General features: G+C 46.1%; 1 protein-coding gene and 1 pseudogene across 1 annotated transcript; one reads left to right on the top strand and one right to left on the bottom strand.

Annotated features, from left to right (window-relative positions):
* LOC118934084 (small G protein signaling modulator 1-like) overlaps positions 1-24,750 on the top strand; it is a 126,107-nt pseudogene that overhangs the window by 3,062 nt on the left and 98,295 nt on the right.
* Positions 20,140-24,685, bottom strand: LOC130680766 (uncharacterized). Its single transcript, XM_057492045.1, has 6 exons — positions 23,325-24,685; positions 22,668-22,766; positions 22,318-22,371; positions 21,341-21,417; positions 20,463-20,487; positions 20,140-20,189 (listed from the first exon to the last, which is right to left on the bottom strand). The coding sequence occupies exons 1-6, from the start codon at positions 23,668-23,670 to the stop codon at positions 20,140-20,142; spliced, it is 651 nt and encodes a 216-aa protein (XP_057348028.1). The 5' UTR covers positions 23,671-24,685.

Genomic DNA, 24,750 nt, shown 5'->3' with positions numbered 1-24,750 from the left:
AAAACTGGCCTTGTAGAGTCTAGTGTAGCAATATGGATTTATCTGAGGATGGAGTCGGTGAAGAATGTGGAAGTACACGAACATAGGGTCCTGTGAGGTTTTCATATAATAAGACATGTAAATCATAAAACAAGATTGGTTGTGAGTTGATAATTGTTGAAGCTCAGTGACAAGTGCATGGAGGCTTATTACTCTATTGTGTATACTTTTTACATACTTAAAATTTTTATAATAAAAAGTTTAAAAAAAAAGCCCCTACACATATATTGATGCTGTTCTCTGGTTTCTTGTGCATGCTTTCTGCGTTAAGAAGCTGGCACTGGTGTATTGAATTAGGGCTTTGTAAGTTATGACCTGCCAGATGGGGGGTACAAGCCACCCACATGGGGTCGCCAAGTAGTACTCTTAGCATCCAAGCTCCCACTTTGGGGAAGTGAAACTCTGAGGTCTTGTTGATTGAAGGCAGTTTCAGCACACTCACGCATGGCAACTACAGCAGCCCCCCTCCGTTCTCAGCAGGGGATACATTCCAGGACCCCCCAGTAGATGCCTCAAAATGTACGTAGTACTGAACCTTCTGTGTACTCTGTTTTCTCCTATACCATACATAAGTATGATAAAGTTCATAAATTAAGAGAAAGTAAGAGATTATCAGCAATAATAATAAAATAATTATGACAGTACACTTTAATAAAATTTACCTACGTGCATGTGTCTTCCTCTCAAAATACGTTATTGTACTGTACTCACCCTTATTACGACATGAGGTGGTAAAATGCCTTTGTGATGGGATGAAGTGAAGAAACGACGTAGTGTGATGTAGTGTTAGGCTATTGTTGACCTTCTGATGATTTGTCAAAAAGGGCATCATATGCTTCTGGACCATGGTTGATAGTGGGTAACTGAAAGCGCAGATATGAGGGGACGACTGTAGAGTCACAAGATCTGTTATTACTTCCAGATCCCAGAATGAGGGAGCAGTGAGCTGGGGGAGTGACAGCCCTCTGTCCCAGGTGACAGGTGAGCAGGAGATCGAGAATAGGGAATCCAGCATCTGTCACTTTCACGATAATTGCGATGGAGGTTATTTACTTTTTGGGCTTTAAATCTGGTTATTTTAAAAGGTGCCCCTGGGGAAAAGTGAGGTGGGAACTTAAGGTGGGCATCCTAAACCTAAATCCTCATCTAAATATCCAGACTTCGGGCGTGATTAGGGTTAGCATACTGTAAAATGCCTAGGAAGCAACTCAGAAAAAAGAAAAATGAAGTTTTTTGCTTCAAAAGTTGTTTGTCCCATACTTTCTTCCTGGCAAATTCTGTAAAAATCCACTTAGTTATCCAAGGGTCCAGCTCAAACTCCACCCAGCTGTGAAGCATTTTCTGACTACCTCAACTGAAAATGATCTCTTTATTTTGGATACTTGTAATTCTGTCTACATCACTCCTTCCTGTTATGTGTGAATACTTAGTCTCATTAGATTATAAACTCCGTGAGGATAAGGCCTCATGATACTGTTGTCCTTACGTAGTGCCTAGCACATTGTCTTTCTTATAAGTCCTGCTTAATACATATCGAATGATTGAATATGATAGATTTTCAAAGTAGTTCATCTTTTGTTGAAAGAATATTAAGTGTAAGGGGAAGCTACAGATAGTCGAATGTTGATAATCCATATACTTACAAAAATATCTTTTTGGTAACTTAGTTTCCTGGTGTCTCAGTGCTATAACAATGAGGAATGTCATCCCTTAATAAAGTTTTAAATAAAAGCTGTTGACAGTAGAAATTAAAATAATTGATAGTAGCAGCACAATCTTGATCATGATTTAACTACAAAATTCTGCTTATATCCTTTTTACTCATAAACACTGAGAAATAAAAGAATGTATGTGAGAACACAACCTGAAGGTGCAAACTAGACTTTCATTAATTTGACAAAAACACCTTGCTCAGTGTATATTTATGAGCAGTTGTTTTAGTGTAAGTTCTGTGAGAAATAGGAATTTGCCTCTTGGTGGAGTTAATGCAGTACCTGTATGTGACTGCAATTGAATCTTGGTAAAGATTACTTACGTTAGTATTGGATGTCCACTATCCTTAAGTAAAATTTTAAAAATTACTTAGGGTTAATGTTGGTATAGGGGGAAAAGGAAGTCAGTCCATGTGACCTCCTTCAGATGGATTTTGTTACTAAAGTAGTATGATGATAATGTATTGTGTGTTTTATGTGTGCTAGGGCTTTACAAGCATTGCTAAGTAAGGAGACTGAGGCTCAAAGAGTTGCAAGAATTTGTCCAAGGATGTAAATGGTAAAAAGATTCAAAGTCAAGAATGTTTGACACCAAGACTCTGACACTGAATTTGTCTACTTCCACTTCTGCAGTCACTAGGCTAGCACTTGTTTTGCTTGAGTTCCCTGGTGGCCTCCTCACTGGGTTCCCTCCCTTCTTTACATAATGTCCATTCTCCTGAGTGGCCTTCCAACAACTTAACTCAGGGCATGCCTGACAGTCTTATTATTATTATTTTTTAACACATCTGAATTAAACTTTTATTAATAGGCAGAATATTCAGTAGATGTTTACTCATACCCTAAATGGTGGTAGCTCCACCTACTCCCCAATTCCTTCTTACACCTTCTGATACTAAGTCTGGGGTAATGAAACTGCCCACTAAAATGGAATCCCACATAGGGAAGAGTGAGGTCCTTTGTCCCCTCAAGCCCTTTTGGGAGCAGAACCATGAAGAGTATGATAAAAAAGGGTGGATCACTAGTAGAGCTAAGACATATAATGCTCAGAGGTCACATAGCTATTGAAATTTCCATGTAATTGACAACTGGGTGGTTGTGGAATAGAGCAGGGTAGGCATGCTTGTCTCCATGGAACTGACAGCCTTAACTTTTAAATCTTTGTATACTCTTGAGTTTATAAACTCCCATAAATTTACATTGATTTCTCAAAAATCCTGCTGTTAGAAGTAAAAGTTAGTTCTGGAGAATGAATTATCTTACCTATGCCATGGATTAGTACAAGGATTAATACCTTAAAAATATTTTCAAGCATAGAATCTCAGTCTGGTCTTATAGTAATGCCACCTGGGGCCACAGCTAGGCTAGCAATGGAAGAATTTGGCTATTTGGCTTTTAACGTTTACTTTAGTTTTTTTTTCTTTAATGGACTGGATTTTCTTTTTATTTTGTTCTTTTAATATGACTGAACATCAATATTTGCAAATGAGAAATTTTGGAGGATGACAAATGTTCAATGAGTGCAATCAAAAGTTATGTTTCAGACTATTTTTCACAGTTCAGGCAGGTTAATATCAAAGGAACGTCTCCTAGAGAATGATGAGCTTTTGTAGTTTTTTCCACAAATGGAACAAAGATCAGTCATGTCATCATGAATTTAATACTGCCTCTTGTGTTTTCCTTTGCAGTCTCTTAGATTGGATTATGTTGTAGGATACATGGCCTTTTGTCTCTTAAGTCCATTTAAGAGTTAGTTTCCCAGGTTTGACATTCAGCTCAGGAGTTTCAACAGCAATTAATCAGAACTGTGCTTATCAGAAACATCATTAATCTTTAGCAGACAAAAGCAGTTAATGTTTGCAACCCAACTTCAATGGACTCTTTAGCGGTAGGATTTGCCATTTTGGAAATGTTTTGAAAGGGAAGAAGAGGCTTTGAAATCAAGTGGGAGAAACAGTTTTAAAGAGTTAGAACCAAAATCTAAGAGTCATTCAAGTCCTGGAGGAAACTTTTGTTTCAGCTGCAGGTGATGAGAACAGTCACTTCCCGGTTGAACAACATCCAGGTACCTGTGCATTAGGGCGCATGGTTGTCTCCTCCAGATTTCATTCCGAAGCTGTTCTCTGCCTTCCCCCCTGGGTGAGCTCATTTCTTTCTGCCTTCCAGTTATCACCTCAATGCCTCATTGTAGGTGACTCGTGGATCCATTCAGTTACCCCGCAGGTACCAGATTCCCAGTGCTGTAATGACTGCAGGCATAACAACTTGCATTTACTTTATCACAGTTTTTTAATTAAGGTATTATTGATATACACTCTTATGAAGGTTTCACATGAAAAACAATGTGGTTACTACATTTGATAAGGAAAATATTCAACACAGCCTTGAAGGTCAGCAAACCACTTTTTTCCTCCAGTTGGCAAAGCACTCCCAGCTTCCTACTCCTCTCCTCCAGGCTCTTTTGTCCCGCACATGCCAAAATGCCACATATCAAAATAATATAAATTGCTCCCCTTGCTTGTGCTCAGGGCTCAGACCTTGGGAGATTACTTCCCTCTGAGCCCGCCGGTGTAAAATAAACCTCAACACTCGAAGACCTCCAAGTGCCGCTTGGTTATTCCGTCAGTGATCCAGTCCAGGTTTCTCCTTGCATCCCTGAGATGAATCCCACTTGATCATGGTGTCTGATCCTCCTGATGTATTTTTGAATATGGTTTGCTAGTATTTTGTTGAGTATTTTTGCATCTATGTTCATCAGGGATATTGGTCTGTAGTTTTCTTTTTTTGTGTTGTCTTTGCCTGGTTTTGGTAGTAGAGTGATGCTGGCTTTGTAGAATGAGTTTGGAAGTATCCCCTTCTCTTCTGTTTTTTGGAAAACTTTAAGGAGAATGGGTATGCTGTCTTCTGGTAAAATTCAGTGGTGAAACCATCTGTTCTTGGGTTTTTGTTCTTGGGTAGTTTTTTGATTTCCAATTCAATTTCATTGGTGGTAATGGGTCTGTTCAGTTTCTCTGTTTCTTCCTGGGCCAGTCTTGGAAGGTTGTATTTTTCTAGAAAGTTGTCCATTTCTTCTAGGTTATCCAGCTTGTTAGCATATAGATTTTCATAGTATTCTGTAGTAATTCTTTGTATTTCAGTGGTGTCCATAGTGATTTTTCCTTTCTCATTTCTGATTCTGTTTATGTGTGTAGATTCTCTTTTTTTCTTGATAAGTCTGGCTAGGGGTTTATCTATTTTGTTTATCTTCTCAAAGAACCAGCTCTTGCTTTCATTAAATCTTTCTATTGTTTTATTGTTCTCAATTTTATTTATTTCTTCTCTGATCTTTATTATGTCTGTGGGAAGTTATATGGAATTTATATAGAAAGTATAAAAATCATATGTATAAGCACATTTGCCTTGATGGTTTGTTTGTAGTTTATGATTCGTAGTCAAGACAGAAACAGTAGCCAAGACAGAAAGAGTTTCTGTGTTCGTTCACCATGAGTATTTGTTCGTTATCCTTCAGAAGGTGAAACTGTTGAGAGTTGGACTTAGTTAATGATTGTTCATGGAAACCCCAATATTGTTGTTAACAACCATTTCATGAATAAATATGAGAGATGCCGTCTCGGCACCACTCTTTTGCTGTCATGCCTTGAGTCCCCTGGCTGGTCGTTAAGATCTTCGATGAACAATCGTTTCTCTTCCCTCATCTGCGGGTCAGAGACAGGGAAGGGACCCGACAATGTCCCTCCTTCTACTGCGTATGGGCCTCATTTGTTCTTTTTTCGGTTTCAATAATTGTGAATTTACACTGTTTATTTGGGATTGTTCTTCCTTCTTTAAACAGGCTGGCATTGCTATATACTTTCCTTTTAGAACTGCCTTCATTGCGTCACACAGAAGTTGGGGCATTGAGCTGTTGTTTTTATTTGTTTCCGTATATTGCTTGATCTCTGTCTTAATTTGGTCATTGATCCATTGATTATTTAGGAGCATGTTTGTTAAACTTCCATGTGTTTGTGAGCCATTTTGTTTTCTTTGTACAATTTAGTTCTAATTTCGTACCTTTGTGATCTTAGAAGTTGGTTGGTACAGTTTGAATCAGTCTGAATTTGCTGAGACTCTATTTGTGGCCTAGTATGTGATCTATTCTGGAAAGTGTTCCATGTGCCCTTGAGAAGAATGTGTATCCTGCTGCTTTTGGGTGGAGTGTTCTGTAGATGTCCGTTAGGTCCATCTGTTCTAATGTGTTGTTCAGTGCCTCCGTCTCCTTACTTATTTTCTGTCTGGTTGATCTGCCTTTGGAGTGAGTGGTGTGTTGAAGTCTCCTAAAATGAAAGAAACCTTTAATTATTTATAACCCTTAATTAAGCTCAGTTTCAAGGTTTAAATTCTACATTTGCCTGCATTGCTAGTGATGCGAGGGAGGGGATCCTTGGAGGCAACTGACACTTTGATGTTTTAGGAGAATTGTTGGGAAAAGGTAAGGGACTTGGACAAGGGGAAGAGGAGGGAGAAGGTGCAGAACGAGGGGCATTAGAAGAATAAAGGTAATAAGGAGAAGTGGGTAGAGGGACACAACTGAAGGACAAGAGAGGCGGGTTCACTGGGGAAATGAGTCTAGTTTATCCATGCTTAAGTTTGTCAGATTGTTCATTTGCTGTGGCCAATCTGTTAGGGAAACAATTTTTGATTCATACTCTTTTTTGCACAAAAGATAATCAAGTCAAATTTTTTTAATAAAAAAAAAATAAAGCAATGGAGAAAAAGAAAAACAATTTCTTTTGGAGACCCCAGCATATCAATAAAAAATGTGGTGCTCATTGGACACGTGGAATCTTATTTCTCTACTTTTCCAAGGTACCTCTCAAATGAACATTTTGATGAAATCGAGTGTTCTCTGGAGTTGGCACTGAAGACCCAAATCACCCTTGGTGAAGGTGCCATTTACAAAGGGCACAAAAATTAGGACTGCAGTGCATACATGGGAGAAGTAGGGATTTTTCCTGCCAGAGGAGAGGACTTAAGTTTAGATAACCCCAAGAGAGGTGGTGATGGTTGGTAGAAATGAAACATTTATGCACCTCGTGTCTTGGGGCCCCAAAATGACAGTTGGCTGCCTCTGAACACAGACCCTACAATCTCCTCAGCCATCGGAAAACCAGATAGAATTCTCTCTCAGGATACAGGATCTAGATGGAAGCAGACCTGGACAGATGGTTTGATCGGTGGCCTTCAGCCAAGTTCATCCAGGTAGATGTCAGACTCACTGGTCCCAGAGGCCAGCTTAAACAAGACTCATAAGGCCCATTCCTCATTCTACCCTCTGATTCTTGTCATGACACACCTTTGCCCAGCACAACACAAAGCTGTAACACCAAAGACAGCTGAAAGAATATGTGGATCCCACCGAGGTCGAACACCTGGAGACCAAAAACAAAACCCAGATGGCAAACTGAGAAAAAATAGCCTGAAAACTCACACACAGAGCACAGTTGACTGTCCAGTGCTAACTTACCACATCATCCCAGCCTCAGAACGCTGCAGGCTGCAAGGCACGGGGGGCTTGGTGGGGACACACTCGCCTGAGGGCTGGGGTCTGCAGCAATGGACAGCTCACTCTGGGTCTTGGGAGGTCTCCACAATGAACTGTCAGTAAAGAAAGGCCAACCAAGTGAGAAGAAGAAAAGGATAGTTATTCAGAGCTTGTTGGAGCAAGCAAGTCAACCGCCATCACTTGGGTTGTGGCAGAGACTCAGAATCAGGCAGAGGAGTGGGAATCCATCATTGTGGGGAATGGGAAGGCCTCAGCTCTGCTCTGATTGGAGGCCATGGGCGGGGGGAAGCTGCAGTGAGTGGTCCAGGTGCCGGGCGTCCTCTGTTGTCAGGGGTATATATTTGGCTTTCTCTTGTTGGTCTTAAGTTGGGAATGGAGACCAACATGGAAGCTCTGTTATAAATACGGCCATTTTGGGCCAAGTGTTACAAGGGTTATTTAAAGGCCTGAGCTGGTTGCTATATACTACGGTCAGACTTCCTACAAGCCTAACGTACAAGGAGTAGGCCTACCTCCTGGGCTGAAAACTGTTGATACTGGGTTGGTCCTTGGGTTGATTGCTGCTGATCGAGGGACCTATTTTTACATGTGATACCTATGGATCATTTGTAATTTTAGTGTCTCACTGTAGACTGGGGGTCAGAAACCAGGTCAATGCTAAGAAAATGTGTGATCAGGGCTGGAGAGATTTTACAGACATTGATGACCCAAGGACCTCATCTGCCTTGATGAGACCAGGTCCTTCAGGAAGAGCGTCACAAAAGAAGAGAGAAATTACATGCAGATGGTTGATCAGTTCTTTCTCCACATATTCGAAATAGAGTTCAACAGTAATCACATGAAGGCCTTGGGAAGGAAAAGGCAGAGTCAGGCCTGAGGAGAGAACCTGGGCCCCACTGCTCTTGAGACGGTGAGGCCCGACCCCAGGCTGAGCTCCATCCCCAGCTCTGCATCCCCTGCCGGGCTTCAGTCGCCTCGCCCCTACCATGCGGAGTACTCTGATCTCCAGGCCAGTCCCAGCCCTCAGATTCCATAACGGATCATGAAGGAAGGCCCGTGTCCCCCTGTCCCCCAAGAGGCCATTACTGCGTCCCTCCTTCCCTCCCCTGCTGCCTTCCTTTCCCACCTCTCCTGATTAGCGCTCATTTCCTTGCTCCTTGTCAGCCTCCACAGGCGATATTGTCATAGAATGAGGTCACACTGGAGGAAGCTGGGCGATGTACCCCACCTTCTCCAGTTCATCCTACATGGGGAGCGCCTGCGGGGTGTGCTGGGCCTGTGGGAGACCCCACATATCTAGTGTCTGTCTTGTGTCTGGAATGACCCTAGGTTCTTGATGGACATTTAAACCTCACAACACCAAACATTTTTTGAAAATGAAACACAATATTGGAGGTAAAGAAACTTGTCAAAATACCCCTAGTCTGTGTGTGAAGAAAAGTGTGGTGGCGCAGGTACAGGGTACCCACCAGGGTTGGCGCTGGGCCCCAGAAAGACCCGGAGCGAGGGGCTCTGGAGGCCTGAGGGAAGTTACGGGATGGGGGGTATGGCCGGGGTCTGGGGCAGGGTGGTACTGTGCGGCCAGAACACTGGGATCTGAGAGGAGCACTAGTCCACTGCCCTGCTGCTCCAGGCTCTGTCCTGGACCTCGGCACCTGAGGCCAGGACACCAGGCCTTGAGAGCGGGTGTGCTGCAGCCTAGCAGCCCTTCCCGCAGCCATCTAGCATCCCTGAAGCCATGGAGGCCCCAGGGCAAGAGCCTGTGTCCCAGGAAAGTAGTTGCCAGGTGGAATGTGGGCAGGGATAGAGAAATGCACCCCATAATGTGCTACGATGTGATTTCTACACAAGGACCCAGGAACACATGCAGGGGCAGAGAGGAAATGCTGGCACTGCCACCAGTCCTGGGAGCACCCTTTAGATCAGGAACATGCTGACAGGAGAGGAAGCTGCCCAGTGGGTGCTGGAAGTGCAGAGGAGGGTCTGCTCCACACCCTCTTGGCACCCATGGGAGAACTTGTCTGTAGGCTCAAGTGCAGGTGACAGAGCTGTGTCCAGCTACAGAGCCGCCATCACGGAGGAACACCCAACCCAGCAGCTTCCTGCTGAGTTCCCACCACATGCTACCCCAGGACCAAAGGCTTTGGTGCTCTGCAGAGGCAAAGCCAACAAGCCCTGGCCTAGGAAAGATCACCTTTAAGTAAGAAAGCAAGAAAAGTTGACTATAGACCCAGAACTCTCAAAACGCAAAGGCATAGTACCTCTGCTATTGGGTATTTAAAATATGAGAACAAAATGCTCCTCCACATGTGTTTCCTTTGCCTTTCTGATACCACGCTTCCCATCCCCAGTCTCCAGAGCTGCAGGTGTAACACGCTCCCGTTGGCTCTGGCCCGAGGTAGCTCCCTACCTGGACAGTCCTCCTGGTCAGGGCTGCCGCTGAGGAAGCTCTCCCCATCACAGTCTTTAAAGACACAAACGCAAACAGGAAGGTTATGAGAGAAAGGGGCTCCCGCTCTTCCTCCTCCTGTTGTGGCCACGGCGGCTCACAGCATCGCCCTGCACTCTCCCTGGGTCCTCAGACCTTCCCTGGGCTCCGTGGGGTCATAGCCCTTCAACAAGACATTGATCACAGATGCAAAGCTTCAGACGAGAGCGAGGATGCCCCTTCACCTTGTCACTCGGCCCATTTCCACCGGGCCGTTCTCGCTCTCACCTGCAGGACCATCACCTGAAGTTCCAACTGTAAGGAAGAGGTTACCCTCGACGTGTTGACTGGTCCGAAGCCTAGACGGCTTGCAATGAAATGGGCAATGACCACTCGGGGACGATGGAGACGTTCTCTCCATGTGGCCAACATCTGCGGGACGGTGAGATTCTACTAAACTGCAGTGTTCCCACAGAGGAGTCGTGATTCAGAAGGAAGCCAAAACCATAAGTGACCTTGTTTTACATTTCTACTCACTTTGAGACCTCCTCTCGGCTTCCTTCCTGGCAAAGGCCTTCAGAGGGAACCAAGAGCCTATTTTGCCTTTTCCCGCAGGCCAGTTAAACACCATTATGGCTGCTTGTGTTTAACCGCCATCGCACAAACAGCCTTGAGGAGAATTCAACGGCCTACTCAGAGGTGAGATTTATTATGAAATGAAGTTGTTATTGGCTGAGTCACGGTGACTCCGAATTTGTTTTCCTTTGAGAACCCTGTGAACACTTTCCTGGGTGGGGATGGGGTTTTCTTAAAATTTACTTTATCAGATTACTTGAGGTGTAACTGCTACTTACTGAATTACACACATTGAAATTGTACAATTTTACACATATTGCCATACATTACTACTGTGGAAGCAAGGTGATGTGATTTTTTCTTACTGGGAAAGTTCATACTGGCTGCTGTGTTGCTTGGGGGGATATAAATCTAGGAGAGCAGAAGCACGCACACATAGACACTCAGAATCCGACTTTACCGACTGACATCCAGACACAGCTCATCTCCCTGCACTCTACCCGCCACCTGGAGACTATGCGACTGCTTCTAGAAATGTGACCATAGTTCTCTGCCTGGAAAGTCCTACTTTTTGTTTCACTTCACCTCTAATCCTCATTCCAGTGGGAACCCAGAGTTAAATGGCTCCCCTAACTAAGGACAGCAAGGGTTTTCCCCAACGCGTGAGTGACTTCAGAATACGTACCACTTTCACTTGTTCCTGAAGCCATCTGCAATTACAGAAAAGAAAAACATGAGAATCACTTCACCCCACACAGGCTTTGCCCAGGTCTTTAGTGCTCTGGGTGACTTTAGCAAACCAGATAGGACACTGAGACAAGGTCAAAGGCCCAGGCAGTAGGTGGAAATCTGATTTTCCTGCAGGCTGTCTCCCAAGTCCACTGAGATTGGCAATGACAAAACTCTCAATCGAAGGAGGAGAAATTGCTGCTGAGGAAGAGTCTCCCCAACCACACTATTTCTACGCGGCTTTGGTGTGTCCCGCGGCAAGTGGCCTCTTGAATCCGGATCACGTGGCCAGAGACGACCACCCAACACTCTCCCCGCCAGGGAAATTGTATGTATCATCTCTGATGTACACTGTCAGATTTTCCACTGAATTTGATTGGAAAATGTTAAAAAGACACAGGCCAAATGTGGTGTGACTTCTGCCAGGTGAAGTCACCAAACTGGAGCTCTTCACTGAACTCCATGGCAATTTTAACCTCCCCGAAAATAAAGTCAGTAAGGAATTTTCTGGTCAGCACTGATAAGGTACTGTCCCATGTGTCCTCTCCATCCCCCAAAGGAATCCACCCAGTCGAACACTTTTGTCACCTAATGAAGATGTCCTCACGTGATACAGTCCTGTTTTACTTTTTATGACTTCCTTGTCTGGCCTGTAAAAACCTCTCCCAATCCGTAGCCCTTGGGAGCATCTCTGTGCTTGGTACAACGGATGCTACCCAATTCATGAATGGCTAATGAAGCCAATCAGATCTCCAAATTTACTTGGGTGAATTTTGTTTTGTAACAAAAGGAAAGACACCAAGAAAGCAACATTACTACCTCAGAGACAGGACCAGGCCGTTCCTCAGCAACAGGCACGGTCTCCTCTGCCTGGTCCATAGGGAGGACCTCGGTTACTGCGTTAAGGGATAACAAGAAAGATACAGAGCAGATGTCAGTCCATTGGTGGTGCTGCTCAAGAATGACTGAGGGAGGGATGCTTGATATGGACATAGGGCCAGAAAGTATAGAAGCAGGTGGTTACCAAGCATGACTGAACCACTGCTGTGGGCCATCCTTGATAACATGGGTATGAAATGTGCAGTGCGAATGGCCGTATTTTTTTTTTTTTTTTTACGAAAGTTGACTCTGGCAAGTTCAGTGTAAGTGGGACACATCCCCCGGGGAAACACACCACCCCCATCCCACTGTCTGTCTCTGTTTCTCTCACAGACATTCCCACTCATTCACAATTACAGTCTGTAGAGTCGCACAAAACATCCCCAAGCCTTGTGCAGACAACCCCACATCACATAAAAGGAACATGATCCCGGAGCACGTGCAGGGGCTGAGAGGAAATGTCTCTGCCACCAGCCTTGGAGCACCCTTTTGATCAGGAACATGAGGACGGGAAAGGAAGCTCCCCACCCTCCTGGCACCCATGGCAGAACTTGTCTGCGTGGTCAAGTGTAGGTGACAGAGCTGTGTCCTGCCAGATAGCCCCCATCACGGAGGAACACCCAAGGCAGCAGCCTCGTGCTCTGTTCCCACCACATGCTACCCCAGGACCAAAGGCTTTGGTGCTCTGCAGAGGCAAAGCCAACAAGCCCTGGCCTAGGAAAGATCATCTTTAAGTAAGAAAGCGAGAAGAGCTGATTATCCGCACAGCACTCTCAAAACCCAAAGGCATAGTACGTCTGCTACTGGGAATTTAAAATACGAGAACAAAATGCTCCTCCACACGTGTTTCCTTTGCCTTTCTGATACCACGTTTCCCATCCCCAGTCTCCAGAGCTGCAGGGGGAGCCCTCTCCCGTTGGATGTGGCCCGAGGTAGCTGCCTACCTGGACAGTCCTCCTCGTCACTGCTGCCGCTGAGAAAGATCTCCGCAACGCTGTCTTTAAAGACACAAACGCAAACAGGAAGGTTATGAGAGAAAGGGGCTCCCGCTCTTCCTGCCCCTGTTGGGGCCACGCCGGCTCACAGCATCGCCCTGCTCTCTCCCTGGGTCCTCAGACCTTCCCTGGGCTCCGTGGGGTCATAGCCCTTCAACAAGACATTGATCACAGATGCAAAGCTTCAGACGAGAGCGAGGATGCCCCTTCACGTTGTCACTCGGCCCGTTTCCACCGGGCCGTTCTCGCTCTCACCTGCAGGACCATCACCTGAAGTTCCAACTGTGGGGGGGAGGTTACCTTCGACGTGTTGACTGGTCCGAAGCCTAGACGGCTTCCAGTGAAATGGGGAGTGACCACTCGGGGACGATTGTGACCTTCTCTCCGTGTGGCAGACGTCTATGGGACAATGAGATTCTACTAAACTACAGTGTTTTCCACAGAGGAATCGTGATTCAGAAGGAAGAAAAAACCGTAAGTGACCTTGTTTTACATTTCTACTCACTTTGAGACCTCCTCTCGGCTTCCTTCCTGGCAAAGGACTTCAGAGGGAACCAAGAGCCTACTTTGCCTTTTCCCACAGGCCAGTTAAACACCATTATGGCTGCTTGTGTTTAACCGCCATCGCACAAACAGCCTTGAGGAGAATTCAACAGCCTACTCAGAGGTGAGGTTTATTATGAAATGAAGTTGTTATTGGCTGAGTCACGGTGACTCCGAATTTGTTTTCCTTTGAGAACCCTGTGAACACTTTCCTGGGTGGGGATGGGTTTTTTTTTTAATTTATTTTTTCAGATTACTTGAGGTGTAACTGCTACTTAATGAATTACACACATTGAAATTGTACAATTTTATACATATTGCCATACATTACTACTGTGGAAGCAAGGTGATGTGATTTTTTCTTACTGGGAACGTTCATACTGGCTGCTGTGTTGCTTGGGGGGATATAAATCTAGGAGAGCAGAAGCACGCACACGTACACACTCAGAATCCGACTTTACCGACTGACATCCAGACACAGCTCATCTCCCTGCACTCTACCCGCCACCTGGAGACTATGCGACTGCTTCTAGAAATGTGACCATAGTTCTCTGCCTGGAAAGTCCTACTTTTTGTTTCACTTCACCTCTAATCCTCATTCCAGTGGGAACCCAGAGTTAAATGGCTCCCCTAACTAAGGACAGCAAGGGTTTTCCCCAACGCGTGAGTGACTTCAGAATACATACCACTTTCACTTGTTCCTGAAGCCATCTGCAATTACAGGAAAGAAAACCATGAGAATCACTTCACCCCACACAGGCTTTGCACAGGTCTTTAGTGCTCTGGGTGACTTTAGCAAACCAGATAGGACACTGAGGCTGGGTCAAAGGCCCCGGCAGTAGGTGGAAAGCTGATTTTCCTGGAGGCTGTCTCCCAAGTCCACTGAGATTGGCAATGACAAAACTCTCAATCCAAGGACGAGAAATTGCTGCTGAGGAAGAGGCTCCCCAACCGCACTATTTCTACGCGGCTTTGGTGTGTCCCGCGGCAAGTGGCCTCTTGAATCCGGATCACTTGACCAGAGACGACCACCCAACACTCTCCCCGCCAGGGAAATTGTATGTATCATCTGTGATGTACAGTGTCAGATTTTCCACTGAATTTAATTGAAAATGTTAAAAAGACACCGGCCAAATGTGGTGTGACTTCTGCCAGGTGAAGTCACCAAACCGGAGCTCTTCAGTGAACTCCATGGCAATTTCAACCTCCCCCAAAATACAGTCATTCAGGAATTTTCTGGACAGCACTGATAAGGTATTGTCCCATGTGTCCTCTCCATCCCCCAAAGGAATCCACCCAGTCGAACACTTTTGTCCCCTAATGAAGATGTCCTCACCTGATACAGTCCTGTTTTACTTTTTATGACTTCCTTGTCTGGCCTGTAAAAACCTCTCCCAATCCGTAGCCCTTGGGAGCATCTCTGTGCTTGGTACAACGGATGCTACCCAATTCATGAATGGCTAATGAAGCCAATCAGATCTCCAAATTTACTTGGGTGAATTTTGTTTTGTAACAAAAGGAAAGACACCAAGAAAGCAACATTACTACCTCAGAGACAGGACCAGGCCGTTCCTCAGCAACAGGCACGGTCTCCTCTGCCTGGTCCATAGGGAGGACCTCGGTTACTGCGTTAAGGGATAACAAGAAAGACACAGAGCAGATGTCAGTCCATTGGTGGTGCTGCTCAAGAATGACTGAGGGAGGGATGCTTGATATGGACATAGGGCCAGAAAGTATAGAAGCAGGTGGTTACCAAGCATGACTGAACCACTGCTGTGGGCCATCCTTGATAACATGGGTATGAAATGTGCAGTGCGAATGGCCGTATTTTTTTTTTTTTTTTTACGAAAGTTGACTCTGGCAAGTTCAGTGTAAGTGGGACACATCCCCCGGGGAAACACACCACCCCCATCCCACTGTCTGTCTCTGTTTCTCTCACAGACATTCCCACTCATTCACAATTACAGTCTGTAGAGTCGCACAAAACATCCCCAAGCCTTGTGCAGACAACCCCACATCACATAAAAGGAACATGATCCCGGAGCACGTGCAGGGGCTGAGAGGAAATGTCTCTGCCACCAGCCTTGGAGCACCCTTTTGATCAGGAACATGAGGACGGGAAAGGAAGCTCCCCACCCTCCTGGCACCCATGGCAGAACTTGTCTGCGTGGTCAAGTGTAGGTGACAGAGCTGTGTCCTGCCAGATAGCCCCCATCACGGAGGAACACCCAAGGCAGCAGCCTCGTGCTCTGTTCCCACCACATGCTACCCCAGGACCAAAGGCTTTGGTGCTCTGCAGAGGCAAAGCCAACAAGCCCTGGCCTAGGAAAGATCATCTTTAAGTAAGAAAGCGAGAAGAGCTGATTATCCGCACAGCACTCTCAAAACCCAAAGGCATAGTACGTCTGCTACTGGGAATTTAAAATACGAGAACAAAATGCTCCTCCACACGTGTTTCCTTTGCCTTTCTGATACCACGCTTCCCATCCCCAGTCTCCAGAGCTGCAGCGGGAGCCCCGCTCCCGTTGGATGTGGCCCGAGGTAGCTGCCTACCTGGACAGTCCTCCTCGTCACTGCTGCCGCTGAGAAAGATCTCCGCAACGCTGTCTTTAAAGACACAAACGCAAACAGGAAGGTTATGAGAGAAAGGGGCTCCCGCTCTTCCTGCCCCTGTTGGGGCCACGCCGGCTCACAGCATCGCCCTGCTCTCTCCCTGGGTCCTCAGACCTTCCCTGGGCTCCGTGGGGTCATAGCCCTTCAACAAGACATTGATCACAGATGCAAAGCTTCAGACGAGAGCGAGGATGCCCCTTCACGTTGTCACTCGGCCCGTTTCCACCGGGCCGTTCTCGCTCTCACCTGCAGGACCATCACCTGAAGTTCCAACTGTGGGGGGGAGGTTACCTTCGACGTGTTGACTGGTCCGAAGCCTAGACGGCTTCCAGTGAAATGGGGAGTGACCACTCGGGGACGATTGTGACCTTCTCTCCGTGTGGCAGACGTCTATGGGACAATGAGATTCTACTAAACTACAGTGTTTTCCACAGAGGAATCGTGATTCAGAAGGAAGAAAAAACCGTAAGTGACCTTGTTTTACATTTCTACTCACTTTGAGACCTCCTCTCGGCTTCCTTCCTGGCAAAGGACTTCAGAGGGAACCAAGAGCCTACTTTGCCTTTTCCCACAGGCCAGTTAAACACCATTATGGCTGCTTGTGTTTAACCGCCATCGCACAAACAGCCTTGAGGAGAATTCAACAGCCTACTCAGAGGTGAGGTTTATTATGAAATGAAGTTGTTATTGGCTGAGTCACGCTGACTCCGAATTTGTTTTCCTTTGAGAACCCTGTGAACACTTTCCTGGGTGGGGATGGGTTTTTTTTTTAATTTATTTTTTCAGATTACTTGAGGTGTAACTGCTACTTAATGAATTACACACATTGAAATTGTACAATTTTATACATATTGCCACACGTTACTACTACTGTGGAAGCAAGGTGATGGGATTTTTTCTTACTGGGAAAGTTCATACTGGCTGCTGTGTTGCTTGGGGGGATATAAATCTAGGAGAGCAGAAGCACGCACACGTACACACTCAGAATCCGACTTTACCGACTGACATCCAGACACAGCTCATCTCCCTGCACTCTACCCGCCACCTGGAGACTATGCGACTGCTTCTAGAAATGTGACCATAGTCCTCTGCCTGGAAAGTCCTACTTTTTGTTTCACTTCACCTCTAATCCTCATTCCAGTGGGAACCCAGAGTTAAATGGCTCCCCTAACTAAGGACAGCAAGGGTTTTCCCCAACGCGTGAGTGACTTCAGAATACGTACCACTTTCACTTGTTCCTGAAGCCATCTGCAATTACAGGAAAGAAAACCATGAGAATCACTTCACCCCACACAGGCTTTGCACAGGTCTTTAGTGCTCTGGGTGACTTTAGCAAACCAGATAGGACACTGAGGCTGGGTCAAAGGCCCCGGCAGTAGGTGGAAAGCTGATTTTCCTGGAGGCTGTCTCCCAAGTCCACTGAGATTGGCAATGACAAAACTCTCAATCCAAGGACGAGAAATTGCTGCTGAGGAAGAGGCTCCCCAACCGCACTATTTCTACGCGGCTTTGGTGTGTCCCGCGGCAAGTGGCCTCTTGAATCCGGATCACGTGGCCAGAGTCGACCACCCAACACTCTCCCCGCCAGGGAAATTGTATGTATCATCTGTGATGTACAGTGTCAGATTTTCCACTGAATTTAATTGAAAATGTTAAAAAGACACCGGCCAAATGTGGTGTGACTTCTGCCAGGTGAAGTCACCAAACCGGAGCTCTTCAGTGAACTCCATGGCAATTTCAACCTCCCCCAAAATACAGTCAGTCAGGAATTTTCTGGTCAGCACTGGTAAGGTATTGTCCCATGTGTCCTCTCCGTCCCCCAAAGGAATCCACCCAGTCGAACACTTTTGTCCCCTAATGAAGATGTCCTCACCTGATACAGTCCTGTTTTACTTTTTATGACTTCCTTGTCTGGCCTGTAAAAACCTCTCCCAATCCGTAGCCCTTGGGAGCATCTCTGTGCTTGGTACAACGGATGCTACCCAATTCATGAATGGCTAATGAAGCCAATCAGATCTCCAAATTTACTTGGGTGAATTTTGTTTTGTAACAAAAGGAAAGACACCAAGAAAGCAACATTACTACCTCAGAGACAGGACCAGGCCGTTCCTCAGCAACAGGCACGGTCTCCTCTGCCTGGTCCATAGGGAGGACCTCGGTTACTGCGTTAAGGGATAACAAGAAAGACACAGAGTAGATGTCAGTCCATTGGTGGTGCTGCTCAAGAATGACTGAGGGAGGGATGCTTGATATGGACATGGGGCCAGAAAGTATAGAAGCAGGTGGTTACCAAGCATGACTGAACCACTGCTGTGGGCCATCCTTGACAACATGGGTATAAAATGTGCAGTGCTAAGGGCCTTATTTTTATTTTTTCTGAAAGTTGATACTGGCTAGTTCAGTGTAAGTTGAACACATTCCCTGGGGAAACACACCACCCCCATCCCACTGTCTGTCTCTGTTTCTCTCTCACAGACATCCGCACTCATTCACAATTACAGTCTGTAGAGTTGCACAAAACATCCCCAAGGCTTCTGCACGCAACCCCACATCACAGAACTGGAGCAGAATCCGCAGCACGTGCTGGGGCTTAGAGGAAATGTCTCTTCCCCAGACCTGGGAGCACCCTTTTTTATCAGGATCATGAGGATGGGACAGGAAACTGCCCACTCGGTGCAGATGCAACGGAGGTTCTGCTCCCCACCCTCCTGGCGCTCATCGGATAACTTGTCTGCAGGCTCAAGGGCAGGTGACAGAGCTGTGTCCCGCCAGAGAGCCCCCATCAAGGAGGAGCACCCAAGGCAGCAGCCTCATGCTCTGTTCCCACCACATGCTACCCCAGGACCAAAAGCTTTGGTGCTCTGCAGAGGCAAAGCCAACAAGCCCTGGCCTAGGAAAGATCATCTTTAAGAAAGCAAGAAAAGCTGATTATCCTCACAGCACTCTCAAAACGCAAAGGCATAGTCCACCCGCTATTGCGAATTTAAAATGCGAGAACAAAATGCTCCTGCACTCGTGTTTCCTTTCCCTTTTTGATACCACACTTCCCATCCCGAGTCTCCAGAGCTGCGGGTGGAACCCCGCTCCCGTTGGCTCTGGCCCAAGGTAGCTCCCTACCTGGACAGTCCTCGTCACTGCTGCCACTGAGAAAGTTCTCCACAAAGCAGTCTTTAAAGACACAAACGCAAACAGGAAGGTTATGAAGAAAAAGGGCTCCTGCTGTTCCTCCCCCTGTTGTGGCCACGCTGGCTCACAGCATCACCCTACTCTCTCTCTGGGTCCTCAGACCTTCCCTGGGCTCCGTGGGGTCAGAGCCGTTCAACAAGACATTAATCACAGATGCAAAGCTTCAGATGAGAGCGAAGATGCCCCTTCACCTTGTCACTCGGCCCGTTTCCCCTGGGCCGTTCTCGCTCTCCCCTGCAGGACCATCACCCTGAAGTTCCAACTGTGGGGGGAAGGTTACCTTCGACGTGTTGACTGGTCCGAGGCCTAGGCCGCTTCAAATGAAATGCCCAACGACCACTCGGGGACGATGGAGACGTTCTCTCCATGTGGCCAACATCTACGGGACGATGAGATTCTACTAAACTGCAGTGTTCCCCACAGAGGAGTCGTGATTCAGAAGGAAGCCAAAACCGTAAGTGACCTTGTTTTACATTTCTACTCACTTTCAGACCTCCTCTCGGCTTACTTCCTGGCAAAGGCCTTCAGAGGAAACCAAGAGCCTACTTTGCCTTTTCCCACAGGCCAGTTAAACACCATTATGGCTGCTTGTATTTAACCGCCATCGCACAAACATCATTGGGGAGAATTCACCAGCCTACTCAGAGGTGAGGTTTATTATGAAATGAAGTTGTTATTGACTGAGTCACGCTGACTCCAAATGTGTTTTCCTTTGAGAACCCAGTGAACACGTTCCTGTTTGGGGATGGGGTTTTCTGGTTTTTTGTCTGTTTGTTTGTTTTTTGAGATCACTTGAGGCATATCTGGCATATAGTGAATTTCACACATTGAAATTGTACAATTTTATACATATTCCTATACATTACTACTGAGGAAGGAAGGTTATCGGATTTTTTCTTACTGGGAAAGTTCATACTGGCTGCTGTGTTGCTTGGGGGGATATAAATCTAGGAGAGCAGAAGCACGCACACATACACACTCAGAATCCTACCTTATCGACTGACATACAGACAGAACTCATCTCCCTGCACCCTTCCCACCACGTGGAGACTGTGCGTCTGCTTCTAGTAACGTGACCACAGGTCTCTGCCTGGAAAATCCTATTTTCTGTTTCTCTTCACCTCTCCTCTTCATTCCAGTGTGAACCCAGAATCAGATAGCTCCCCTAAATGTAGACAGCAAGGGTTTTCCCCAACGCGTGAGTGACTCAGAATACGTACCACTTTCACTTGTTCCTGAAGCCATCTGCAATTACAGGAAAAAAACCATGAGAATCACTTCACCCCACAGAGGGTTTGCACAGGTCTTTAGTCTTCTAGGTGACTTTAGCAAAACAGATAAGACACTGAGGCTGAGTCAGTGGCCTCCGCATTTGGTGGAATGCTGATTTCCCTGGAGGCTGTCTTTCAAGTCCACTGAGATTGACAATGACAAAACTTTCAATCCAAGGAGGAAAAATTGGTGCTGAGGAAGAGGCTTCCCAGTCACACCATTTCTACAGAGGTTTGGTGTGGCCCGTGGCAAGTGTTCTCTTGAATCAAGGGTGAGTTGGCCAGAGACGACCACCCAACACTCTCCCCGCCAGGGAAATTTTATGTATCATCTGTAATGTAAACTTTCAGATTTTACACTGAATTTGATTGGATAATGTTAAAAAGACACAGGCCAAATGTGTTGTGAGTTCTGCCAGGTGAAGTCACCAAACCGGAGCTCTTCAGTGAACTCCATGGCAATTTCAACCTCTCCCAAAATGTAGTCTCTCCGAAATTTTCTAGTCAGCATCAATATGATAATGTCCTATGTGTCCTTTCCATCGTCCAAAGGAATCCGTCCAAAGGAATCCACCCAATAGAACACTTTTGTCCCCTAATGAAGATGTCCTCACCTGAAATTTTCCGTTTCTACTTTTTCTGAGTTCATTGTGTGGCCTGTAAAAACCTCTCCCTATCCGTAGCCCTTGGAAGCATCTCTGTAGTTATTATAAGGGATGCTGCCCAGTTCATGAATCACTTAATGAAGCTAATTAAATCTCCAGATTTACTTGGGTGAATTTTGATTTTTAACAAATGGAAAGATATCAGGAAAGCAACATTTCTACCTCGGATAGAGCAACAGGCTCTTCCTCATCAACAGGCATGGTCTCCTCTGGCTGGTCCATAGGAAGGAGTTCGGTTACTTGGTTAAGGGGTAACAAGAAAGACACAAAGTAGCTGTCAGTCCATTGGTGGTGCTGTTCAAGAATGAGTCAGGGAGGGATGCTTGATATGTACATGGGGCCAGAAAGTACAGAAGCAGTTGGTTACCAAGTATGACTGAACCAGTGCTATTGGCCATCCTTGATAATATGGCTGTAAAATGTGTAGCGCGAAGGCCCTTTCTTTTTTAAGAAAGTTGATCATGGCAAATTTAGTGTAAGTGGGACACATCCACTGGCTAAACATACAACCCCATCCCACTGTCTGTCTCTTTTTCTCTCTCTCCCACACACTCCCGCTCATTCACAATCACACTCTGTAGAATCAACCAAACCCCCAAGCCTTGTGCATACAACCCAGCAGCACATAAAAGGCACCCAATCCTGGAGCACATGCACTGGCTGAGGTGAAATGTCTCTGCCACCAGCCCTGGGAGCACCCTTTTGATCAGGAACGTGAGGAGAGGACAGGGAGGTTCCCACTGGTTTCTGCAAGTGCAGGGGAGGGTCTCCTTCCCACCTGCCTAGCGCCCATCAGAGAACTTGCCTGCAGGCTCAAGGGCAGGTGACAGAGCTGTGTCCCACCGGAGTGCCTCCCTCCTGGAGGAACACCGAACCCAGCTGCTCTGTTCCCACCACATGCTACCCCAGGACCAAAGGTTTTGGTGCTCTGCAGAGGCAAAGCCAACAAACCCTGGTCTAGGAAAGATCATCTTTAAGTAAGAAAGCAAGAAGTGTTGATTTTACTCACAGCACTCTCAAAACCCAAAGGCATAGTACCTCTGCTATTACCTTTCTGCTACCATGCTTCCCATCCCCAGTCTCCAGAGCTGCAGGTGGAACCCTGCTCCCGTTGGCTCTGGCCCGAGGCAGCTCCCTACCTGGACAGTCCTCCTCGTCACTGCTGCCACTGAGAAAGGTCTCCACATCGCAGTCTTTAAGACACAATGCAAACAGGAAGGTTATGAGAGAAAGGGGCTCCCGCTCTTCCTCCTCCTGTTGGGGCCACGGCGGCTCACAGCATCGCCCTGCTCTCTCCCTGGGTCCTCAGACCTTCCCTGCGCTCCGTGGGGTCATAGCCCTTCAACAAGACATTGATCATAAATGCAAAGCTTCGAATAAGAGCGAGAATCCCCCTTCACCTTGTTACTCGGCCCGTTACCACTGGGCCGTTCTCGCTCTCACCTGCAGAACCATCATCCTGAAGTTCCAACTGTTGGGGGGAGTTTACCTTCCGCAGGTGTAGTGATCGGATCCCAAGGCCCCTTCACACGAAATGCCGAACTACCACTCAGGGACGATGGAGATGTTCTGTCCATGTTGCCAACATCTTTGGGACAATGAGATTCTACTAAACTACAGTGTACTCCACAGAGGACTCGTGATTCAAAAGGATGTGAAATCGTAAGTGACCTTGTTTTTCATTTTTATCTTACAGCACTCTTCTTGGCTTATTTCCTGGAAAAGGCCTTCAGAAGAAACCAAGACTCTATTTCATCTTTTCTCACAGGCCAGTTATATACCGTTTTGGCTGCTTGTGTTTAACCACCATCGCACAAACAGCCTTGAGGAGAATTCAACAGCCTACTCAGAGGTGAGGTTTATTATTATCGGAAGTTGTTATTGGCCGAGTCATGGTGACTCCAATACACACGTTGTTTTCCTTTGACACTCCTGTGAACACTTTCCTCGGTGAGGATAGGAACACCATTGTTTCCATGTGATTTAGAAACAAGGACATGGTTTTTCCCATGGGTAATCCATTTCCCCACCCCACACTTCGTGTTCTTATTCTCCTCAGGAAATTGGAATCAGTATAAATCTCCATATTGGAGATAGCAAGGGTGTACCGCCTGTATTAGCATGTGAGCAATCCCCAAATACTTACTGTTTCTGTCCCGTCTGGAGGCCACCTGCAATGAGAGAAAACACTGTTGCATCACATTATGTGTGTACTGTGTCCTTGGTGGTTTGGCAACTATTGCAAACGAAATGAGAAACAGTAGTAAGTCAAAGGCCCCCAAAACAAGCATAGAGTCCTCCAATGGGAAAGGGCATGAGCTTTTCCTGGAGAATGTATCTGTCAAGTCCATCGAGGGAGCAATTGCAAAACTCTTAATCCATGGAGAAAAAAAATGTTTTTTGAGTAAAAGGGTCCCTACTGTACAGTTCACATCCTCGCCTTCCACCACACCAAGAAAATAGTATCTCACATCTAGAATGTACACTGTCATTTTTTCATATCTGAACTCAACTCAAAAAGAGAGGAACCAAGTAAACAACATTTCTCTCTTAGGCAAAGACAGGCAAGCTTACCTTGGAAGTAAATGGAGACTTTCCCTCTGCCCCGTCTGCAGAAAGCTCCTCATCCAGGCTCTCAGGGAGATCTAGGACCCAGAGAAAATGTCAGCCCATTGGTGGTGCTGCTCAGGAATTACTTGGGGATCTTTAGTGATACAGACATGGGGAGAGAGTGTATGGCAGTCATCTGCCGCTGGGCCACCTTCCTTGGTGGACAACAGGAAGTCAGCCTATAACAACTCTATTTGTAACCACCAAAACTAGGAGCAACCAAGCTGTCCTTCAACAGGTGACTGGATAAACAGAGTGATACATCCATACGATGACTCATTATTCTGTAGTAAATATAACTGAGCTACCAAGCCACACACACACACACACACAAAGACAAGGATGAACGTTAAGTAGAGATAAGTGAGAAAGTCAGTGTGGTGAAAAAGTCCATAATGATTCCAACTATTTGACATTCTGGAGAAAGAAAAACTATGGAGATGATGGAAAAGATCAATGGTTGCTAGGATTTTATAGAGAAAGGGAAGAGGATGAGTAGGTGAAACTGGATTTATGAATGATAACCTTGCTGGGTAGAGGATTCTTGGTTGTAGGTTCTTCCCTTTTAATTCATTGAATATTTCATGCCTCTCCTTTCTGGCCTGTAGAGTTTCTGCTTTGAAATCTGCTTATAGCCTTCTGGAGTTTCCCATCTAGGTAACTATCTGCCTGTAAGATTCCCTCTTTATCTTTAATCTTTGCCATTTTAATTACTGTACGTCTTGGTGTTTTCTTCCTGGGGTTCATCTTGTTAGGGGCTCTCTGTGCTTCCAGGATCTGGTATCTGTTTCCTTCCCTAGATTGCAGATGTTTTCAGTTATTATTTCTTCAAAGAGAATTCTACTGCTTTGTCTCTCTCTCTTCTCCTTCTGGGACCCCTATGATGAGAATATTGTTTTGTTTGTTGTCACATAGCTCTCTTAAGAATCCTCTCCTTTTTAGAAATTCTTTTCTCTCTCTGT

The sequence above is a fragment of the Manis pentadactyla genome, chromosome 14 (assembly GCF_030020395.1).
Source record: "Manis pentadactyla isolate mManPen7 chromosome 14, mManPen7.hap1, whole genome shotgun sequence".
NCBI lineage: Eukaryota > Metazoa > Chordata > Mammalia > Pholidota > Manidae > Manis > Manis pentadactyla.
This window is presented reverse-complemented; position numbering and strand designations above follow the sequence as displayed.